General features: G+C 43.4%; 1 protein-coding gene across 1 annotated transcript; it reads right to left on the bottom strand.

Annotated features, from left to right (window-relative positions):
• Positions 1–3602: 3602 nt before the first annotated feature.
• On the bottom strand, positions 3603–19867 carry stam2 (signal transducing adaptor molecule (SH3 domain and ITAM motif) 2). Its single transcript, XM_080536290.1, has 14 exons — positions 19741–19867; positions 17733–17817; positions 16739–16814; positions 15382–15477; positions 15099–15245; positions 12250–12319; positions 10251–10452; positions 9686–9780; positions 8219–8301; positions 7733–7820; positions 7064–7118; positions 6383–6545; positions 4354–4520; positions 3603–3831 (listed from the first exon to the last, which is right to left on the bottom strand). Exons 1-14 carry the CDS (start codon positions 19778–19780, stop codon positions 3630–3632), a joined length of 1569 nt encoding a protein of 522 aa, XP_080392416.1. The 5' UTR covers positions 19781–19867; the 3' UTR covers positions 3603–3629.
• Between the last annotated feature and the right edge of the window lie 478 nt (positions 19868–20345).

The raw sequence follows: 20345 nt of genomic DNA, 5'->3' as shown, positions 1-20345 counted from the left end.
CTGACCTCATCACTGACCAAACACTCTGACCTCATCACTGACCAAACACTCTGACCTCATCACTGACCAAACACTCTGACCTCATCACTGACCAAACACTCTGACCTCATCACTGACCAAACACTCTGACCTCATCACTGACCAAACACTCTGACCTCATCACTGACCAAACACTCTGACCTCATCACTGACCAAACACTCTGACCTCATCACTGACCAAACAGTCTGACCTCATCACTGACCAAACAGTCTGACCTCATCACTGACCAAACAGTCTGACCTCATCACTGACCAAACAGTCTGACCTCATCACTGACCAAACAGTCTGACCTCATCACTGACCAAACAGTCTGACCTCATCACTGACCAAACAGTCTGACCTCATCACTGACCAAACACTCTGACCTCATCACTGACCAAACACTCTGACCTCATCACTGACCAAACAATCTGACCTCATCACTGACCAAACAATCTGACCTCATCACTGACCAAACAGTCAGATCTGATCTGCTGATGAAAAGCTGCTACTCTCCTAGGAGTATCGATTCAAACATGTGATGTGATGGAGTCATACTGGAGGCATTTCTCCTCTAAATTCTCAGAGCTAACCAGCCTCAAACAATGGAATATATTAAAAGCCTGCTGACATAATAACACTAATTGTTAACTGTTAATTGTTAGTTTTATTTTATTTTATAATTGCTTTAAGTGTCTCTGTTAGAATGTTACTATAGGCTCTTCAAACGTCTAGTGGGGGAATCATAGAAAGGGACCCTGAATAATTCATTTAGTCTCCTGGGTAACGATTAGGAGATGACTGGCCGTGCGTCACTGGTCACCGGTCCTCCCAGCTGAGAGACAGACTCCAGGGCAGCAGTCGCTCTTCTATGAAACGGTGTTGAGATCCTTTATTACAGTGAATAGCTTTCCTCCTCAATTGACCATGAATGAGTCATTTCCACAGGACCATATCAGCCTACTGTATAGTGAACAGTCTCTTGGCATTTTCAGGAAAGGATGCATTGAGGATCCTGAGGATGGAGACAGAAAAAGAGCCGTCTGCTGTGTACACACACACACACACACACACACACAATATTGGAATACAATCTGGGTGATGTGTTCTGCACGAGTGCATCTCGACCATCTGTCCTGTAAATAAAATGCAAATGGCCAAATATCCCCTCAGTCAGCCTACAAATTAACCATTTAACCGTCACATGACAAAGGAAATAATAAAATAGCATTTTACACAAATGAGAAATGTCAGGAATGTGTAGAAATGTCAGGACAAGAAAGCCTTGAACACAGGTACATTTTATTTCAAAGAATATTAGAGGAGTTCACTGTGTTACAAAATGATTTTTTTTTAAACGATAACACAAGATAAAGAGGAACCTTGGTGTTACAAAACATGGAGTATTTTACTGGATCTCGGAACATTCCCTGGAATCTTTTTAAATATATAGAGTTCTAGAATATACAGCAGCTTCCGGGGGTGAATTCCTTTTCCCTAAGTTGTTTTCCATTTTCATTTTTTGATTCTAAAGAAAACAAGGCATCCAGTGGTAAAGAAATGTTTTACAAAGTTAAGGTGCAAATAACCGACAATGCCAGATATTTTACATCTAATATACAATACCTTTCTATGAGGCAAGTAAAAGAAAATAAAGTGTAGACAGTTGGATCATATTGTACTCCTGCTATAGAAGAAGCAGAAACTATAGACTCCTAAAATCTGGTCCTTGGTTTTTACCCCCACATTCAAAAGGTTCAAATCAACTTTTTCAGGCCAACAGTTCTCTCACTAGGGGCCGGTTTCACAGACAAGGCTTAAGCCTAGTCCTGGACTAAATCACACTTTCAATGTAAAATCTCCATTGAAGATGCTTTTTAGTCTAGGATTAGTCCTAAGCCTTGTCTGTGAAACCAGCCCTAGAAGTCTTTGTAGGAGTCACTTATTCTAAACAAAGTCCAAAGAAGAGCCGGTTCATGTGTCACTGTTGGTCATGGGTTTGTCAAGAACGTTGAGATTTGTTCTGTTTTGCATTTTTCCATAAGACACAAATAAAATAAAAACAATAGTAGGGGAAAGTATTTCTTACATTCATAAACCATAAAGGAATATCTAATCGTATGGATATAACCCAGAGAAGGATCATAATATACCAAATGAAATACAAATCAAAAGTACAAATTACATAATTTACAATTTCAAATTATAGGTCCAACTGCAGCAAAGCCATAGAGATACCTAGTATTTGCATATTAAAATGTTTTTTTTTGAAATAGAGGAATCTCAAACTAACACGGAGAAACATCTCCAGATCGGTCTCTATGGAAACATGACCTCCCACAGCCCATGACAATGAAAAAAACTGACAGATTTTAATTTAATAATTACAAACATACATGGTCTTTTCAACAGAGGAAATAAGGGAGATGGAGCATAGAAGGACAGGGCGTTTATAATCATCAATAAAGGTGACCCTTCCCCAATGGTACTGTAGGGACCCTCTCACGCCAAACGACATGGCACATCAACACCGAGTTAACCAAGAGGCCCAATCAAAGACATCTTCAGTAGACTACATTTGCGTTACAAAAAAAAAAAAAGGATGTGTATAAATATTAGTATTGAACTTTGAACCTTTTACCGTATGAAGGCCCAACAGGGAAGGCTGGCCACAACTCAATATCACGTCTCTATGACAACAGGTTCTTAGCACATTTGATAGCAACGTAACCTCGTAGATTAAGTAAGAATGATAACGAGTGAGTTAAACACACACCCAAGGTGTGTTGTTGCAAGGCAGTATGGGAAAACTTACAAGCGACTATTACCAACTTGCCATGTCATCGACTTAGAAACGGTATAGAAAAGTGCTGTATACCTCGAATAGACGTCGTGTAAGAGGTATTTTACTGTAGCACTTCGTAACCTTTTGACCTTTGACCCCGAGAGCGGGGGTCACCTAGAGTGACGGATGCTGGTGAGAGGGGACACAGGTGTCACGTCCTGGCCAGCCGTGTCCTCCTTCATTTGGATTACCTTCCAGACAGACGTCAAGGTGATGATCAGCAAAATAAAACTATTCAAACAAAAGAAGATGCTGATTTATAAAAACAACAAAAAACTAAAAAACAAAGTCTGAAATACGGACGACAAACACAAACATCATCACTGATCCATCCCACGAAATTAACCCTCCGTCTCCCTCACCGAAAGGCGGCAGATAAAAGGAGAAGCGTGGATCTCACGCAAGAGTCTAAAACGTTCATCCCTTCACAATGGGCCATTTTACAGTAGGCATGTGGTCTCCCGCCCCCCCCCCCCCAACCCCCCGGAGGATGACATCATCACCTCCCCTATGGTGGCCCACTGACCCTAGTTACCTTCTACATACATACACACACACACACACACACACACACACACACACACACACATACATACATCCCTACACCATTCGCCATCATTAACTTTCCCAATAAGGACAAAGAAGGAGAGGGGGGGGGGTGATAATCTTCACACATACACTTCTGTGCTGCTGTGTTGATGGGTGGGTGGTCTGTGGTCTGTGGTTGGTTGATGGTCACATGACACTGACGTTAGCTCCGCCCCCTTACAGCAGAGGCTGCTGGTAGTAGGCGGCGGCTTGCTGCTGCTGCTGCTGCTGAGGCGGCGGGTGGGAAGGCGCTCCCATTGGGTAGGAGGCCGGGGGCATGTTGGAGTTCTGATTATGATAGGCTGACATGTCCATGGCCACGCCCATCTGGTGCGGGTAGGCGGAGCCGGGGGGCGCTTGGCTCATGTACGGCGCGTTGCTGTAAAAGAAGAAAAACACACCGAAATCACAACGTTAGCCAGAAGTTCGTGAGCTTAGAATAATAAGGTTCTATCTCCGTTTAGAATGATAAGGTTCTATCTCCGTTTAGAATGATAAGGTTCTATCTCCGTTTAGAATGATAAGGTTCTATCTCCGTTTAGAATGATAAGGTTCTATCTCTGTTTAGAATGATAAGGTTCTATCTCCGTTTAGGGCAGTTCAGAGATATTGAGCGTCAAAGTTTTTACATTCCATTATGTTTTGTGAGATGGAACCTTAGTATTTTATGAATTACTAACTAAAAAATGTCATCATTTTAAAAAATAACACACAGGCATTAATAAACACCTAATGGATCAGATTATGTAAAAAACTAAATTTTGACCAAAATGGAGATAGAACCTTATAATTCTAACGTCACGAGTTGGTAGCTACGACAATGTGAATCGTGCGCTAGCAATGCTACGCTACTATGCTAGTACGCAACGCTAGTGTACTCTGTGGGAAGAAGAAGACGTACTTCATGTAAGAAGGCTGCTGCTGACTGTTGGGTGGCTGAGACGACACGTTGGGGGGGAGGGAGTGGAGGGGGAGGGGCTGGTCGCTCCCCATGGTGTAGCCCTGCGCCGGGGGCCCCTGAGGGTGGCCAGGGGGCATGTAGGCCCCCCCAGGCTGGCCCGGGTAACCCTGTAGAGGAGGAAGAGAGAGAGAGAGATCAGAGTCAATCTTTTTTTTTTTAAGTTACTTTTTCTGAGTGGGGGAGTCCCACTCATATTTTTCTTTTTATTGTGACAGAGACAGTAGAGATTTGACAGGAAGGATGGGTGAGAGAGAGAGAGAGAAGGGATGACATGCAGGATATGTCCTCGGCCGGAATCGAACCGGGAACCCTGCGGTTACATGGTCAACGCTTAGTTAGTCCGCTACGCCATCTAAGCGCCCCATCAGAGTCAATCTTGGATGATCCTACTTACCATATCATTTCTAATCAATGTCCCCTTCATTAAAGTACATAACACAAGAAGAGTACAACTCCCTCTGTTACAGTGGAGGCAGAGATTTAAGGACGAGCTCATTGTGATGCAAAGAATGGAATTAACTCTCCGGTCCATTCCTTGGCCTTACGATGATGAGGCCATCCTCCGATTGATTTCTGCCTGCACCAGTCTCCCCTGTTCTACTCCATTTGATGGCATTGAATTAGACAAGCGTCGGTTAGAAAAATGAAGACGCCGTCACTACAGGTGCGGGTGCGGGGGGGGTTACAACGGAGCGAAAGAGAGAGAGAGCTTCTTTTCTTTCTAAAGTTAATTTTATTCCATTTTCAAGATTCCGCCTGGCTCAGCTAAAAGTCTGGTTGTCCGAGCGTGACCGCCGGAGCCGTCATCTTCATCTTCAAGATCCGTCTGCCTGTTTATAAAGCTCTCACTGGCACAGCACCAGAATATTTGAAAGACCTTCTGCTAGCATATCAGCCCAATAGAGCTCTCAGGTCTTCTGCTAGCATATCAGCCCAATAGAGCTCTCAGGTCTTCTGCTAGCATATCAGCCCAATAGAGCTCTCAGGTCTTCTGCTAGCATATCAGCCCAATAGAGCTCTCAGGTCTTCTGCTAGCATATCAGCCCAATAGAGCTCTCAGGTCTTCTGCTAGCATATCAGCCCAATAGAGCTCTCAGGTCTTCTGACGCTGGTTTTCTCTGTGTACCACATGTACAAAAGAGGAGATTTGGTGAGGCTGCATTCTCATTTTATGCTCCCAGATTGTGTCTCACTGCCAGTTTACATTAGGGATGCAACCTCAGCACATTATGTTCAAGTCAAGACTAAAAACCCATCTTTTTAATATTGCCTTTAAATTACTAAATCATTAAATTATGATTATATAATGATTAAAGCACTTTGAGCTGCAACGTTTGCAAGAAAAATGCTATACAAATAAAGTTATTATTATTATTATCATCTGTCTTGGTCTCTGGGGAGGGCCACCGGGTAACCAGGGGCAACAAGCCGGTAATGTTCAGACTTTTATTTTAAATAATGTAAAAAAAAATCTGCGTTGTTGAAAATCAATGACACATCGCTAGTCAACTAACACAGCTTGTTTTGTGAGCCTGCTAACAATGTAAAGTAGTGTTCTAGTTAACTAGGTAGCGGTGGGGATATTGCATTGCAATATTTGGCTTGACTAGCGAGTTTGTGATGTGATTTTCAACAACGTTGAAACCGTTTTTCTAAATAAAAGTCTGAACATTGGTGACTTGTTCCCCCTTTCACCAGCCACTGTCACCATTTTTACATCTTTCATGAAATGAGGAAATATTACATAATATATCAACTATATACAATTTCAAACACGTAATTTTGATAATTATCATTGGTTCAAAAATGAAAAGGTAAAACTGCCGGTACGCACTCGGCACTCGGTATTCTGCGAGTTTCCTTAAGTTCGGTTTTGTTTTCGGGCCAAGAATTGTCATTTTGTTGCCTAACCCTACTGAGAAGTCTGTCGTCGGGACGAGGAAGACGGCTTTGTTATTGTGTCTCTGACCTGCATGGCCACGGCCGAGGGAGGTGCGTAGTGGGCCTGGGCCTGTGCCTGGTTCTGCATTTTGGAGTAGGCCGAGTAGAACGGAGCCTCGTTCATGAGCTTGTTGTAGAGTTCCAAGGCCTCCAAGACCTTCACGTTGAGCTCCGACATCTCAGAGTGTTGCCTGGCCAGACACAGAGAGAGAGAGACAGAGAGAGAGACAGAGAGGGAGACAGAGAGGGAGAGAGAGAGAGAGAGAGAGAGGAGAGGAGAGGAGAGAGAGGGAGAAAGAGAGAGGAGAGGAGAGAGAGGGAGAGAGAGAGAGACAGAGAGAGAAAGAGAGAGGAGAGGAGAGAGAGAGAGAGAGAGAACCGCATTGCGTTCAGAGGAGAGGAAAGGAAAGAAGGTAGGGAGAGGGAGGGAGGGAGGATGCAGGTCATCACGACACTTGTAGGACAAAGACTGTTGGGTTGAGTCCAGGTGACTCACTCCCATCCAACTCCTCTTATCTGTTAAACGTCTGGGTTTATGTGTGTGTTTATGTGTGTGTTTATGTGTGTGTTTATGTGACCCCTGCAAGACGCTGGCAGGACCAAACAGAAGCTACGAGTGAACACAATCATCCCTGTTTGCATATAATGTGGCAGATTCTCAGGACGACATTCATCAGAACTAACGGTTTTTATAGGATGGATTCACTACCTGTCGATATCTTCTAGCTTCTCGTCGATCATCGGGTTCATCTGCTCACACGCACCTGGGTGGTCGAAGCAGGAAAACAAATCAATCAATCAATCAATCAATCAAAGTGGAAAAACAGTGAGGAATGAGGCATAACAAACAAACAGAACAGGTCTGACTGGGTGATCCAGATCAGGCCAGTGATTTATAGGATCATTATACAACAGTTAGTTCCGACCAAGTAATGTGATTGGACAAGAGGCATTCCATGAGTGCTGATATCCAGTATAACAGCACTGGGACTTTTAACTATATGTATCACTCCGCCGCACAGACGTTCTACTAACCGTTAATTAGACTACATGTTTGTGTTCAGGTTACTAGGCAACAGTCCATTTGAAGTTCAGTTGCGGAACTATTTTTTACGATTAAATAAACAAACAAATCATAATCTGTTGTCACTTATTACTGTTAACTAATAAATCGCGCTGTAGAACTGTTGTATAAAAGCAATATCACACTCGAGGTCGTGCTGTTATACTGAATATCAGCACGGATGTGATCGTCTTCGTGACTCGGCCTGCGGCCTCGTACCTACGACCCAATCACAGCCGTGCTGATATTCAGTATAACACACTCCCTCTCCTGTGATGTTGCTTAGTTAAGACGTGGTTCTCTAAGGTTCTCTACCCTCCAGTTGGACCAGCTCCTGGCAGTCAGGCTCAGCATCTGCAGGGTCTGTGTTCTGGAGGAGATGCAGCAATCTGTCCATCTTCTCCTGCAGAAAGAGAGAGAGAGGGGGGAGAGAGAGAGGGGGGGAGAGTGAGGGAGGGAGAGAGAGAGAGGGGGGAGAGTGAGGGAGGGAGAGAGAGAGAGGGATGGGGGAGAGAGAGAGAAGGAGAGAGAGAGAGAGAGAGAGAGAAAAGAGAAAAGAGAAAAGCAGGGGTGAGTGTGGTAGTGAGAGGCAGAGTCATAGAAAGGGGAAAAGAAGTCACGCTAATGCTAATAATGGTATTACTTCTTCGACTTATCAAGAGGAGTATGAGTCATATAATCATAAGGATTGCGTGAGTGGTGATTCAATACATTCCATGCATTACAATGAGGCCCCGTCCTCTGATTTCTGGCCTTGCATCATCAGCCTCCCCTGGTACCCCCCCGTGCAGCGTGCCGTACCTCGTCTATGAAGACGGGCTCAGGCTCCACTTTGGCTTCTGAGCTGCTCTCCTCCTGAGCCACGGTCTTCTCCACGTACGTCACTGAGGAACAGACACGGGTTTCATCATCAAAGGGAAAACTACTGGCAACGCCCTCGTCGCCTCAGAACGATACAGAGGTAGAGTCTCTCTATGCGTACAGGCAGTGGTGTAGTCTAGTTGTTTTCTAGTGGGTATTAGGGGTGGGCATCGACGATCGATAATTGATCGATAAGGATCTTGGTCGATCACAAAATAAAACATTTGGTCGATCACCCTAACCCTTTTTTTTTTTTTTTGTGATCGACCAAATGTTTTATTTTGTGATCGACCAAGATCCTTATCGATCAATTATCGATCGTCGATGCCCACCCCTAGTGGGTATACTGTGATTTTTCCCTCCCAGCCTCATATCGTTCATTTCGGAACTGCGCTCCCTGTCTAACGTTATATATATGTTACGGTACATGTGGGAATACGGTACATGTGGGAAAACTAGGGTTAGGGTTAGGTGCTACGTCGACTTGGTACATGCTGGCATGTCTAACCCTAATCCTATCCCCATCCCTAACCCTAACCCTAACCGTAGCACCCTAGCACCTAACCCTAACCCTAGTTGTCCCACATGTACCGTCTTCCCACATGTACCGTAACATATATATCTAAATTACATGTTATAAGGCTGATCTGTGCATGATAGTGCTGCATTTTGACATATTTCATGTCGCATCTCCCCCCGTTGATGGTATATGACGCTATAGTCAGTCCCAATGGTCCAAAAGTCAAGTGCTTCGTAACACAGACGGGGTGAATTTTATGAATGAAAGTGTGAAAGTTCTGTCACAAAACGCCGTTACGTATCCTCACACATGTTGAAGTGGGTATATGGAAATCCTTGGCCTTTCCTAGTGGGTATACCGCGTAGTCCTGCGTATCACCTAGACTACACCACTGCTTACAGGGTTCCTAAGTGTGTTCCGTTAAATATTTTCAGATGTGCTCAGTCGATTTGTGGGTTTATGTTTGGGGGAGATCCGTCATCAATGTGTGTGTAGGATTATCTGCTGTCCTGCCCTCCCCAAACATACAATAGGCTCTAGCTAGATAAAGCTAGATGTGTGTGTGATCTGGCTCTGAAGAAATGCTGGTATGAATATGGCATAACCTACTACGTAGTAGGAACACTAATAATAATAATAATAACAATGTTTTATTTACCAGGCAATCAACTTGTCAATCAATGGTATTTTTTGCTCTAGGCACAGGGTCAGCCATAGTCAGCAACCCTGGAGCAATTAGGGCTTATGTGCCTTGCTCAAGGGCACATGCAGCTTCCTCCTGAGGCGGGGATCGAACCAGCGGATCTAGCCAGCCTCTCTAACCTCTAGGCTACCGACACCCCCCGGTAAGTAGGAACCCTGTGATCGTGATGAAGAGCAGACCTTACCTATTTCTGGCTCAGCGTTCAGGTTGGTCGTGACGAAGTTGGAGGGGAACAGTCCTACCCCTCTGTGGTTCTCCCCTTTCCACCAGTTGGGGTCACTGTTGACACATTATCCCATGAATCCATTAGTCAATCAGCTGGCAGCCAAACCCGAAATAAAAAAATGGGTGATTGACTTTTCCCTCACTTTCACTGACACAAGCCTCTTGTCTGCGAGGTTGTGGGCGGGACTTGTGGACTTGTGCCATTAGACACTTTGCTCTTCCATTCACTCACTGTCAATTACTATTGAATGAATGAATGAATGAATGAATGAATGAATGGTCTTTATTGTCATTGCTATAGTACAGGTACCAAACAACGAAATTTAGGAGGATTTATTCCCTCATGAACAAAACTAACGCATAAAACTGACAGTGACATTTGAGAGGGCTTGTCACGACGAGAACTAGATGAATGATCCCCCACACACAATGTTCGGTTCCCACAATGCACTACACACACAATGACAATGGTCACTGGTCACAATGGTTTCCACAGCAACGGGCGTACGTATTATATACCATACCTGTCGTCCAGGACGAGGATGAGCTCGCCCGTCTTGAAGGTCAGCTCGTTGTCCTCGGCCGCCTCGAAGTCGTACAGCGCCCGCACCTTCCTGCTGTCCCTGCTGCCCCCGCCCCCGTTGGTGTTGAAGGGGGGGTCCGCCGCCAGCGCGGGGGGCCGCGTGTCCGCCTGCGGCTTCTGCTCCTTCAGGGACAGCTCGATGGCTGCCGGGGGGGGGGGGGGGAGAGAGAGGACAGAGTCAGAGTCTCACCATCACATCAATACATCACTGGATACCCTGAAGAAGGCTTAAGCTTAAGCTAAGGCTGACCCCTCACATCCAGCTCACAGCTAGTTTGAATGACTCCCTTCTGGACAGCGCTACAGGGCCACCAGGACAAAAACATCACAACACTTGAACAGTTTCTTCCCCAAAGCCATAGTAGCCCTCCTCAATAACTGCTGATCATTGCACCTTGCACCTTTACAGTTGTACAGTATATATATTCATAATATTCACTCATATTGGTACTGTATATTTTGTCTTGAGTATTGTCGTGTTGTTGTTGTATGTACTGTAAGCTACCACGATTAGTCGACTAGTCACGACGACGTCGACTACCAAAATCGTCGCCGACATATTTGGTAATCGCCGTAGTCGCATGTTTTTTTGGAGCTGAAATAAGCGTTTTTTTTTTTTTTTTTTTTGCCTAGCACCAGGGGAGCCCCCCCTCCCAAATTTCGTTGTTTGGTACCTGTACTATATGACAATGTCAATGACAATAAAGACCATTCATTTCATTCGATAAGCATTCGTTTTTCTTCCCTGAAGCTGCCACTGGCTAGCGTCTCCCAGTGTCTTTGATGTACATGCGCAGTGTCGGTCATCCGGGGCACACGTGACTTCCCCGGAAAAACAAACAGAGAAATGTCTTCCTGTCCTCGTACCTCTAAAGTGTGGGAGCATTTCAACCACAACGTTGAAAAAAAGAATGTAAAATGTAAAATTTGCAAAGCTGAACTCGCTTATCATGGCAGCACGTCTATGATGCGCGAGCATCTAAAAAGGAAGCACGTTGTGGCAGATGACGAGGAAGACGATGGCTCGTCTCGGTAAGCTAGTTAGCTTGTTATTGGCTAACGATATCGTTACGTTAAAAGCCTTCTTACATTATTTTACGTTGTCATCAAAGCGATACTTATCAAATAGCTAAAAATGTTGTCTTAACGTTACAGTGCTAAGAAGGCGCGTTCTACTATGAGATGAGTGAAGCAAAGCAAAACTTTTGTACTCTGTACAAGTATTTATTTTTGTTTTTGTATTCTTTTGGTTGCCTAGTGCCTAGCCTACCTCATTTTACTCAGCAGTTTGCACCCTCTACTACTCTTTACATTACATTACATGCAAGTGATGCCAGAAATAAATCTGCAAAGTTCATTAAAATATCTATTTTTGAGTGAACAATCATTTTAATTGTCTTTATTTTTAGTTAGCACATGCCTACAACAACAACTAACAACTTCAAGCTAAATTTAGAAGCTGATTTAGAAGATGATAGCTAAATAAGAGCGATTGAGTAATTGTGCGATAAGCTGTAATTTATGATCCGATTAGTCGACTAATCGTTAAAATAATCGGTGACTAGTCGACTATGAAAATAATCGTTTGTGGCAGCCCTAATGTACTGTAGCTTGTTCAGCATGGTAGAATACCAAGTCATGTTCCTAGTGCACTGCACATGGCGAATAAAGTTGAATTGAATTGAATTGAATTAAGATACTCTTGCTTAAGATACATCATTAGCACTGTACACACGTTGGCTCAGTTTGGTAGAGCATGGCGCTACCCCTCCCTAAGGTTGTGGGTTCGATTCCCGCCGGGACCATACATAAAAAAAAGAATAACCATGCACTCACTGTACTGTAAGTGGCTTTGGGTTTCTACATGGAGGGTGTGGTAGGGTACAACAGCATGTGGGGTCCTAGTGTCCGCTGGACGTCTGTCTCTGTGGTCTACATACCTTTGGCCAGGTCGTCATCGTCAGAGGGTTTGCTCACTGCAGCAGGGGTGCTGACCTTTGCTGTGGAGCCCTGGAGTCAACACACACCAAGACACGGTGGTTAGAGTTATTGTGTGTGTGTGTGTGAGGGAGAGAGAGAGAGAGAGAGAGAGAGGGGGGGGGGGGGGGGGGAGAGAGAGAGAGAGGGAGGGAGGGAGAGAGAGAAAGAGAGTGAGAGAGAGGGAGAGAGTGAGAAGGAGAGAGAGAGACAGAGAGGGAGGGAGAGAGAGAAAGAGAGAGAGAGAGAGTGAGAAAGAAAGAGAGAGAAAAAAGAGAAAGAGAGAGGAGAGAGAAAGAGAGAGGGGGAGGGAGAGAGAGAAAGAGGTGGTAGGTAATGCTCATGGTAACTGTCAGACTAATGTATGGATAATATGGAGAGAAAGAGAGTGAGAGAGAGACCTGCAGAGAGAGCAGAGGGATGAGAAGGGAAGAAGGGTTGGATGATTATCTGTGACGTTACACTGCCACCTGTGGGATGTGATAGGTACTACAGCCTAAGACCTCTGGAGTGAGACAACTGGAATAGAGCCATGAATCACAGACCCACTGAATGTCATGGTTTCTCTCTATGCAAACATAACCTTGTGGAACTGTTGTGTGTATTTCTCCCAAAATAACTCCCGAGCCAGAGACATCGAAAGCCTCCAGAAACTCCTGTATTGAGCCTCTCACAGTTACAATGACAGAAGGAAGTCAAATCCTTCCACAGTCAAGAGTCAGGGTGTACCATCATCAAATATGTGAGAGGAAATTCCATCATAAGCTCACGCCTTAAAAACACAGACACAGAACCCCCCCACCCAACCGACCGCTCTGCATGGGCAACACATGGGAGCACACAGAGGACATTGGGGCACGCTAGTGCGCGCACACACACAGGCACACATGCACACATGCGCGCGCACACAGGCACACATGCACGCACACACAGGCACACATGCACGCACAGGCACACACAGGCATACACAGGCACACACAGGCATACACAGGCACACACAGGCACACACACACACACACACACACACCCTCCCACACACACGCACAGCACAGGCACACACACACACACACACCCTCCCACACACACGCACAGCACAGGCACACACGCACAGGCGCACAGTGGCACACACACACACACACACACACACACACACACACACACGCCATGAGAGCTAGCAGACAATGCTAACAGGGACTGTGTGGTATCATCTCCTAGGCCTATAGCTAGGAGGGCGGTGAGGTAGGGTAATACTTCAATAGATCGTAGAAATGCACCAATCGATACTGTATCGTATCGGGCAGATAAAACGCTGGAATGCTGGAGTCTGCGATTCTGAATCTGAGGCAATGCTAGTTACTGATCCAATGCCACGACGCAAACTGCCGTTATAAAAACGTGCCTAACACATGTGTCGTCGACATGCTGAGACGACAGGTCAGAGGTCAGATGACAGGCGAATGCAGTGACACCAATAACAACCATGGGTCTGGCATCATTTCGCACTTGAGATATATTACTTCACATTTGAGACATTTGTCTCTAAAATAATGATTCAGTTACTGTTATGAGACGCACAATGAGAGATGATCTGGGAGGTCCTAATTCCACTTGCTTCTTTTTGAGCTCTCTCTCTCTTCCAGGGCCCGCTGTGAGAGACGGCGGCGGTAAAATAGTTGAGTCACGGCCAGTCACGGAAAGAGAGAGGGAGAGAGAGAGAGAGAGAGCGAGAGGGAGGGAAAGAGAGAGAGGGAGGGAGAGAGAAAGAGAGAGAGAGAAAGAGAAAGAGAGAGAGGGAGGGAGAGAAAGAGAGAGAGAGAGAAAGAGAGAAGAGAGAGAGAGAGAGAGAAAGAGAGAGAGAGAGAAAGAGAGAGAGAGAGAGAGCGAGAGGGAGGGAAAGAGAGAGAGGGAGAGAGAGAGAAAGAGAGAGAGAGAGAAAGAGAAAGAGAGAGAGGGAGGGAGAGAAAGAGAGAGAGAGAGAAAGAGAGAAGAGAGAGAAAGAGAGAGAGAGAGAAAGAGAGAGAGAGAGAAAGAGAGAGAGAGAGAGAGTTCAGGGCCCTGACGGAGGCTGCAACGTCACGGGTTTATTCACATCCAAGCGCCGCATGGAGCGCATCAACAATGTTGTAAGCCGTGTTGTGGGTTTCTGGAAACGTTTAAGTCTGAAACTTCAGTACTCAGGAATCGGCATCAGCGATGAGAAACTGGTACGGGTTGGTGGTGTGCTATCCTCTGACACAGCTAGGGCAAGCAGGGTGGAGAAGTATGGTAGTGGGTCAGACGGATCAATAGGTAAGGAGGGGAGGTTCTGGTTAGAGGGACTACAGAGATCAGGCTGTTCCTGTACACAGGTGAGGCTGGTTGATGTGTACCTAACCTTCAGGTTACACCTTAACTGCTCCTCCTGAGACATCTACTACCCCTCAGCACTGCGTCTCCTGAAGACACCCGCTTTTCCCCTCTACTGTGTCCCCTAAAAACTTCTATTGCCTCCTTGTACTGTTTCTCTGTTTCTCCAGTGTAAAAAAAACAACAAAAAAACCTAGGTTTAGAAGAAGGTGATAGAAGAAGGTTTTTCCTTCTATCAATGGCCCCGGGCCTGAGCTGGATTACTCTTCCTGCTACGACTGGTGGATTGATGATTCACTTGCTTAGTATTCAAATGTATTGATTGTAAGTCGCTTTGGAATAAGGCGTCTGCTAAATGCCAAAAAATTAAAGAAATGTACAAATGTAGTGGGTCAAATGGATCGACAGGTAAGGAGGGGTAGGTTCTGGTTCGAGGGCTACAGAGGTGAGGCTGGCGGATGTGTACCTGTGAGCCTGCGGCGGGGAAGACCACCCCGTCCTCTTTCAGGGTCTTGATGGTGGCGCTGACGAGACTGAGCTGCGGGTCCTTCTGGAACTCCTCGGCCCACTCCATCATCAGAGCCTTCAGCTTCTCACACACTTTGGGGTGTGCCTGTGCGTGTGGGGGGGGGGGGGGGGTTACCAAAGGTCATCCTCTCAGGCCAGTCTTGTCTGTGTACATCCACAACATTATCATATTTCAACAGAACATTCCTGGGAAAATATTTGGACAGCCCTCGAGGACTTACCCTGCTCAACACGCCTCGCACTTCACTGGCAAAGTCCCGCGAGCAGATTTCTAAGTGAAAGATTCTCCCACTGTTGTTCACACAGGCGCCCAGCAACTGCAAAACAAAACACAAAAACAAAGACAATAGGATAAGTAAAAAGGTAAGTAACTTCAATATCTCTAAGTTATCACAGTTACAACGTATGCAGACCACCAAAAAAATGTAGATGTAGCGTTTTTAATTCACCACATTTCTCCACAGTTCCATTAAAAACAACTCCATTCCTTTATTAAACTGAATAATTCATTAAAACATTAACAAAAGGTGACATCATTTTAACAATGCATGGTTTTATGACAGTGCAGATAAAGTTGTCTGAGTAAGTAAGAGAGGTCTATAAATAGAACTGCCCATGTGACTTCTTTCCCTACGATGAGTCATGGAGGAGATCACATGGTCTAACAGCAGCATCCCTCCTCCCAAACAAACTCTGAGCAGCGAGACAGATCTGGTAAGACTTCTCCGGGGCCTGTGGATCACTTCCCTGTGGTTGCTGACAGCGAGGAGGGTTACAAGCTCTACCATGTACTCCTTAACTTACAGATGAATCATCTTTAACCCAATCCCTCTACAGGGTACATACAGGAATCTTGAGGTTAATTTGAAAGTGACAGTTGGATCTAAGTGACAGTTGGATCTAAGTGACAGTTGACACTAGAACAGCCGTGTCTATGTTACCTACTAAATCAACTGCATAGATGTACACCACTGTTCAGTGTTTGAACGCAGGAATAAGCCCAGTAAAACACTCATCGCTTATCAAACACGAACGCTCCACACGAAACACAGACGTCGGGGGGGGGTTCTAAATGATGGACGTCACCACGTAATACTAGTCCCGTGTGAATTAGTGCTATAGAAGATTTTACAACACAACAGTCTGCTGATTGATGGGCTTGCACTTTACATGTTCTTGCACTTAGTTGTACAGTATTTATTCATAATATCCACTCATATTGGTACTGTATATTTTGTCTTGAGTATTGTCGTGTTGTCGTCTTGTTGTTGTATGTACTGTAGCTTGTTTAGTATGGTTGAATACCAAATTTCTTCCCTTCTTGTGATTTTTTTTTTTAAAGTGATTTTTTTTCTCTTTCCTAACACCAGGGGAGCCACCCCTCCTAAATTTCGTTGTTTGGTACCTGTACTGTAGCAATGACAATAAAGACCATTCATTCATTCATTCATTCATTCATTCAAATCATGTTCCTAGTGCACATGGCAAATACAGTTGAATTGAATTGAATTATTCTGCTGTTGTTATAGATGTGTTGATTGGCACTACAGTGGGTTATGATTATGAAGCAGGACTCACAGTGAGGGCTTGCATGGCGACGTGGGGGACCTTGTGGTTGACTCTCTTCATGACTGACCTGACACAGTCCTTTGCCCTGGGGAAGACAGGGACACAGAGATGCAAGGAGAGTATCAGTGAGGCCCCGTCAGACCAACGCTGCTTTGTTCTGGAAGTTGAAAAGGCGTGCTTACGATAATGTTGTGTTCTGTATGTGTCTCTGTGATTATGGTAACAATAATAATAATAATAATAATAATAATAATAATAATAATAATAATAACTTTATTTGTATAGCGCTTTTCCTGCAAACGTTGCAGCTCAAAGTGCTTTAATCATTATATATAATAATCATTATAATATATAATATATATATATATATAATAATCATTACATATAATAATAATAATAATAATAACTTTATTTGTATAGCGCTTTTCCTGCAAACGTTGCAGCTCAAAGTGCTTTAATCATTATATATAATAATCATTATAATATATAATATATATATAATAATCATTACATATAATAATAATAATAATAATAATAATAATAATAATAATAATAATAATAATAAACTATACATTTAAAATAATAATAATACCATAATTAACATGCATTTCTGGAAATTGCCAGTACTAGAGACAAGTCTTAACTTGACTCAATATGACTCAGCAGATGCACAATGAACAATACACATTTGAAAATGCTTTCGGCAGGAAATGCACTCAGTGTCAGGAGACCGAGTAAACAATGCTGTAGGGCAGGGCGTCCTCTGGGTTAGATAAATCATGTATTGTATACATACATACATATCAGACTACCGTTGCAGTACGCACTACGCAGTAGGTTCATTTCCAGTTCAAATTTCAGTCAAAGTAGTGTATCACAACGTATAGCTCTAGCAGTGTGATCCATGTATGGTGTCCTATATGGATCATATCCTGAGGTCCTTGCCAATACCCAGCCCTACAATTATGTTATTTCTGAAACAGGAAGTCTTATTCCAGTTTACCCGTTGGGTGTGTGTCCAACCCTGTCACATATGTCCATGATGAGAGCCCAGTCCTCTATAGTGTTGGTTTCATTAGTTGCTTTCTCTGAAAACACAGGACACAAGAACACATGTGAACAGAGATTCAGTCATTAGCAGCTTGTACTGTAGGCTAACTCAGTTAGACTAACCTTGAACATTGCAATTGAGAAACATTAGCCAGGAAGACATCTCATGAGCATAGAATGATAAGGTTCTATCTCCGTTTAGAATAAGGTTCTATCTCCATTTAGAATGATAAGGTTCTATCTCCGTTTAGAATGATAAGGTTCTATGTCCGTTTAGGGTAGTTCAGAGATATTGAGCGTCAAAGTTTTTACATTCCATTATGTTTTGTGAGATGGAACCTTTGTATTTTATGAATTACTAACTCAAAAATGTCAGAATTTTAAAAATAACACCACACAGCCATTAATAAACACCTAATGGATCAGATTATGTAAAAAACTAAATTTTGACAAAAATTGAGATAGATTCTATCTGATAGAACCTTATAATTCTAACGTCACAATTTAAAGAAAACATAACAGCTTGGTTGAAAACACGCTTCTGACCGGCTGAAGATGATTGTTTACAAGATGATTGTTCGATAACTTACAAATGATACGATAGAAAGAAAAGACAATTGTTGTTCAGATCAATGATCTTCAAACATCTTTCCAAGAACATGATCAGCTTGTGTCCCTATATGCTATGATGTGCTGCAGGGGGGTATTCCATCAATGTTGCTAAAGGAAAATCCAGGCTTTTTAAATTATTTTTTATTTACAGGTTTCATGAGATTTATCAAAATATGCCTGAATTATTGTATAAATCTCACGAGACTTGTCAGAATAAGCCTGGATTTTCCTTTAGCAGCGTTGATGGAATACCCCCCTGGTTATGTGACTAGACAGACTGTAGCCAAAAAGATCATCCCTGGACTGTTTTGTAATAATACAGGTTAGCTACATGGATAGAAAGAAGACCATATCATTATACACAAAGGGGCATTTCTTGTACGAATGTCTATAGATGATCAACTCAAGACAAACACAGAGGGTCATTTGCATACAAGCAGGGTCATTTGCATACAAGCAGGGTCATTTGCATACAAGCAGGGTCATTTGCATGTGTAGCAAACAAACATCTCACTGACACACACAACAACAACAACAACAACAACAACAACAACAACTCTTCACATGTCCCTGGTTGTAGCTAGGCCTACACTTAGTCTATCACTATTTTTAACATTAATACATTAATAGTAGTAGTGTAGCTAGTTTACTGTAACATGGTGATCATGACACATCAAATATTCACTTATACAACAGTTAGTTCCGACCAAGTCATCTGATTGGACAAGAGACATTCCATAGAGTGGTGATTGATATACAGTATAACAGCACTGGGACCTTTAACTATGTATCACTCCGCCGCACAGATGTTCTACTAAACGACCGTTTGATTGACAACACAGGTTACTAGGCAACAGCCCATAGTTCAGTTATATTCCCAAGTTTACTCCCAGAAACATCAGTTATTATAATATTCGGCTAATAGTTAGCTAGCCTTATGGAAATAGACAGGCTACATTCAGAAGTAGCTTAGCTTAGAGTATATCAAGACATTGTTGTCCCCGTATCGGGGAATTCTTCACATTCATGGAGAATATTATATGATCTAACTATTATAAGTTAGATCAACTGTTCATTGCTGCGTTGACAGCCAGCACAGAGCTAACCAGGGGGGTATTCCATCAACATCGCTAAAAGAAAATTTAGTCTCTCCAGGTTTAGTCTGACAAAGTCTCGCGAGAGTTCCGAAAAATATCCAGGCATATTCCGATAAGTCTCGCGAGAAGTTATCAAAGATAAGCCAGGATTTTTCCTTTAGCGACGTTGATGGAATACCCCCCCAGCTGGCTATCTGTTAGCTTAGCTGGGTGACAACACATCAACAACAACCTTAGTAAGTCCTTACTTACCGACATCCTGATCGAATGGGTTCTGCGCAAATAAAGGCATGATTGACTCCTTTTATAAAACAAACAAAGCACCGTTATTTGACAAAAGAAATGTCAGAATGTGTCTATGAAGAATAGAGAGCTCTCCCTTCCTCATCCCATTAAACTCTGTTGCTCTTCCGTAAACCTGGCTGTCCATCAACATGCCTGGTCATAATTTAGAGAATTGAACAATTGAGAACAATTCATTAACACTCGAAATTACATTTTGACTAACCTACCAGTATGTATTGATCTAAGTCTAAGTCATAAACGTAAAAAAGGGAATTTGTATGTATATCTCAAAGACATCTAACGGCTACAAATGTTTAATATTATACAGGCAAGTAGATAGACAGATCTGAATAGTCATCAAAGAATAAACTGGTGTGACACTGCCACCCAGTGGATGTATGATGTAATGACAACAAAATATCATATTATTTTCTATCCTGCAATATTGTAATAACAAGGGAACGTAATTATATATTTGAATAAGGGGATATCTTGCAATAAATCGTTCTCAAGATAAGAACAACCAACAGCTGCTAAATTAAACCAAAGCCATTTAAACAATTCCACCCTGT

Source organism: Nansenia antarctica (genome assembly GCF_963989245.1).
Source record: "Nansenia antarctica genome assembly, chromosome: 7".
Lineage (NCBI taxonomy): Eukaryota > Metazoa > Chordata > Actinopteri > Argentiniformes > Microstomatidae > Nansenia > Nansenia antarctica.
Note: the sequence above shows the minus strand (reverse complement) of the source record. Positions and strands in the feature narration are given on the sequence as shown.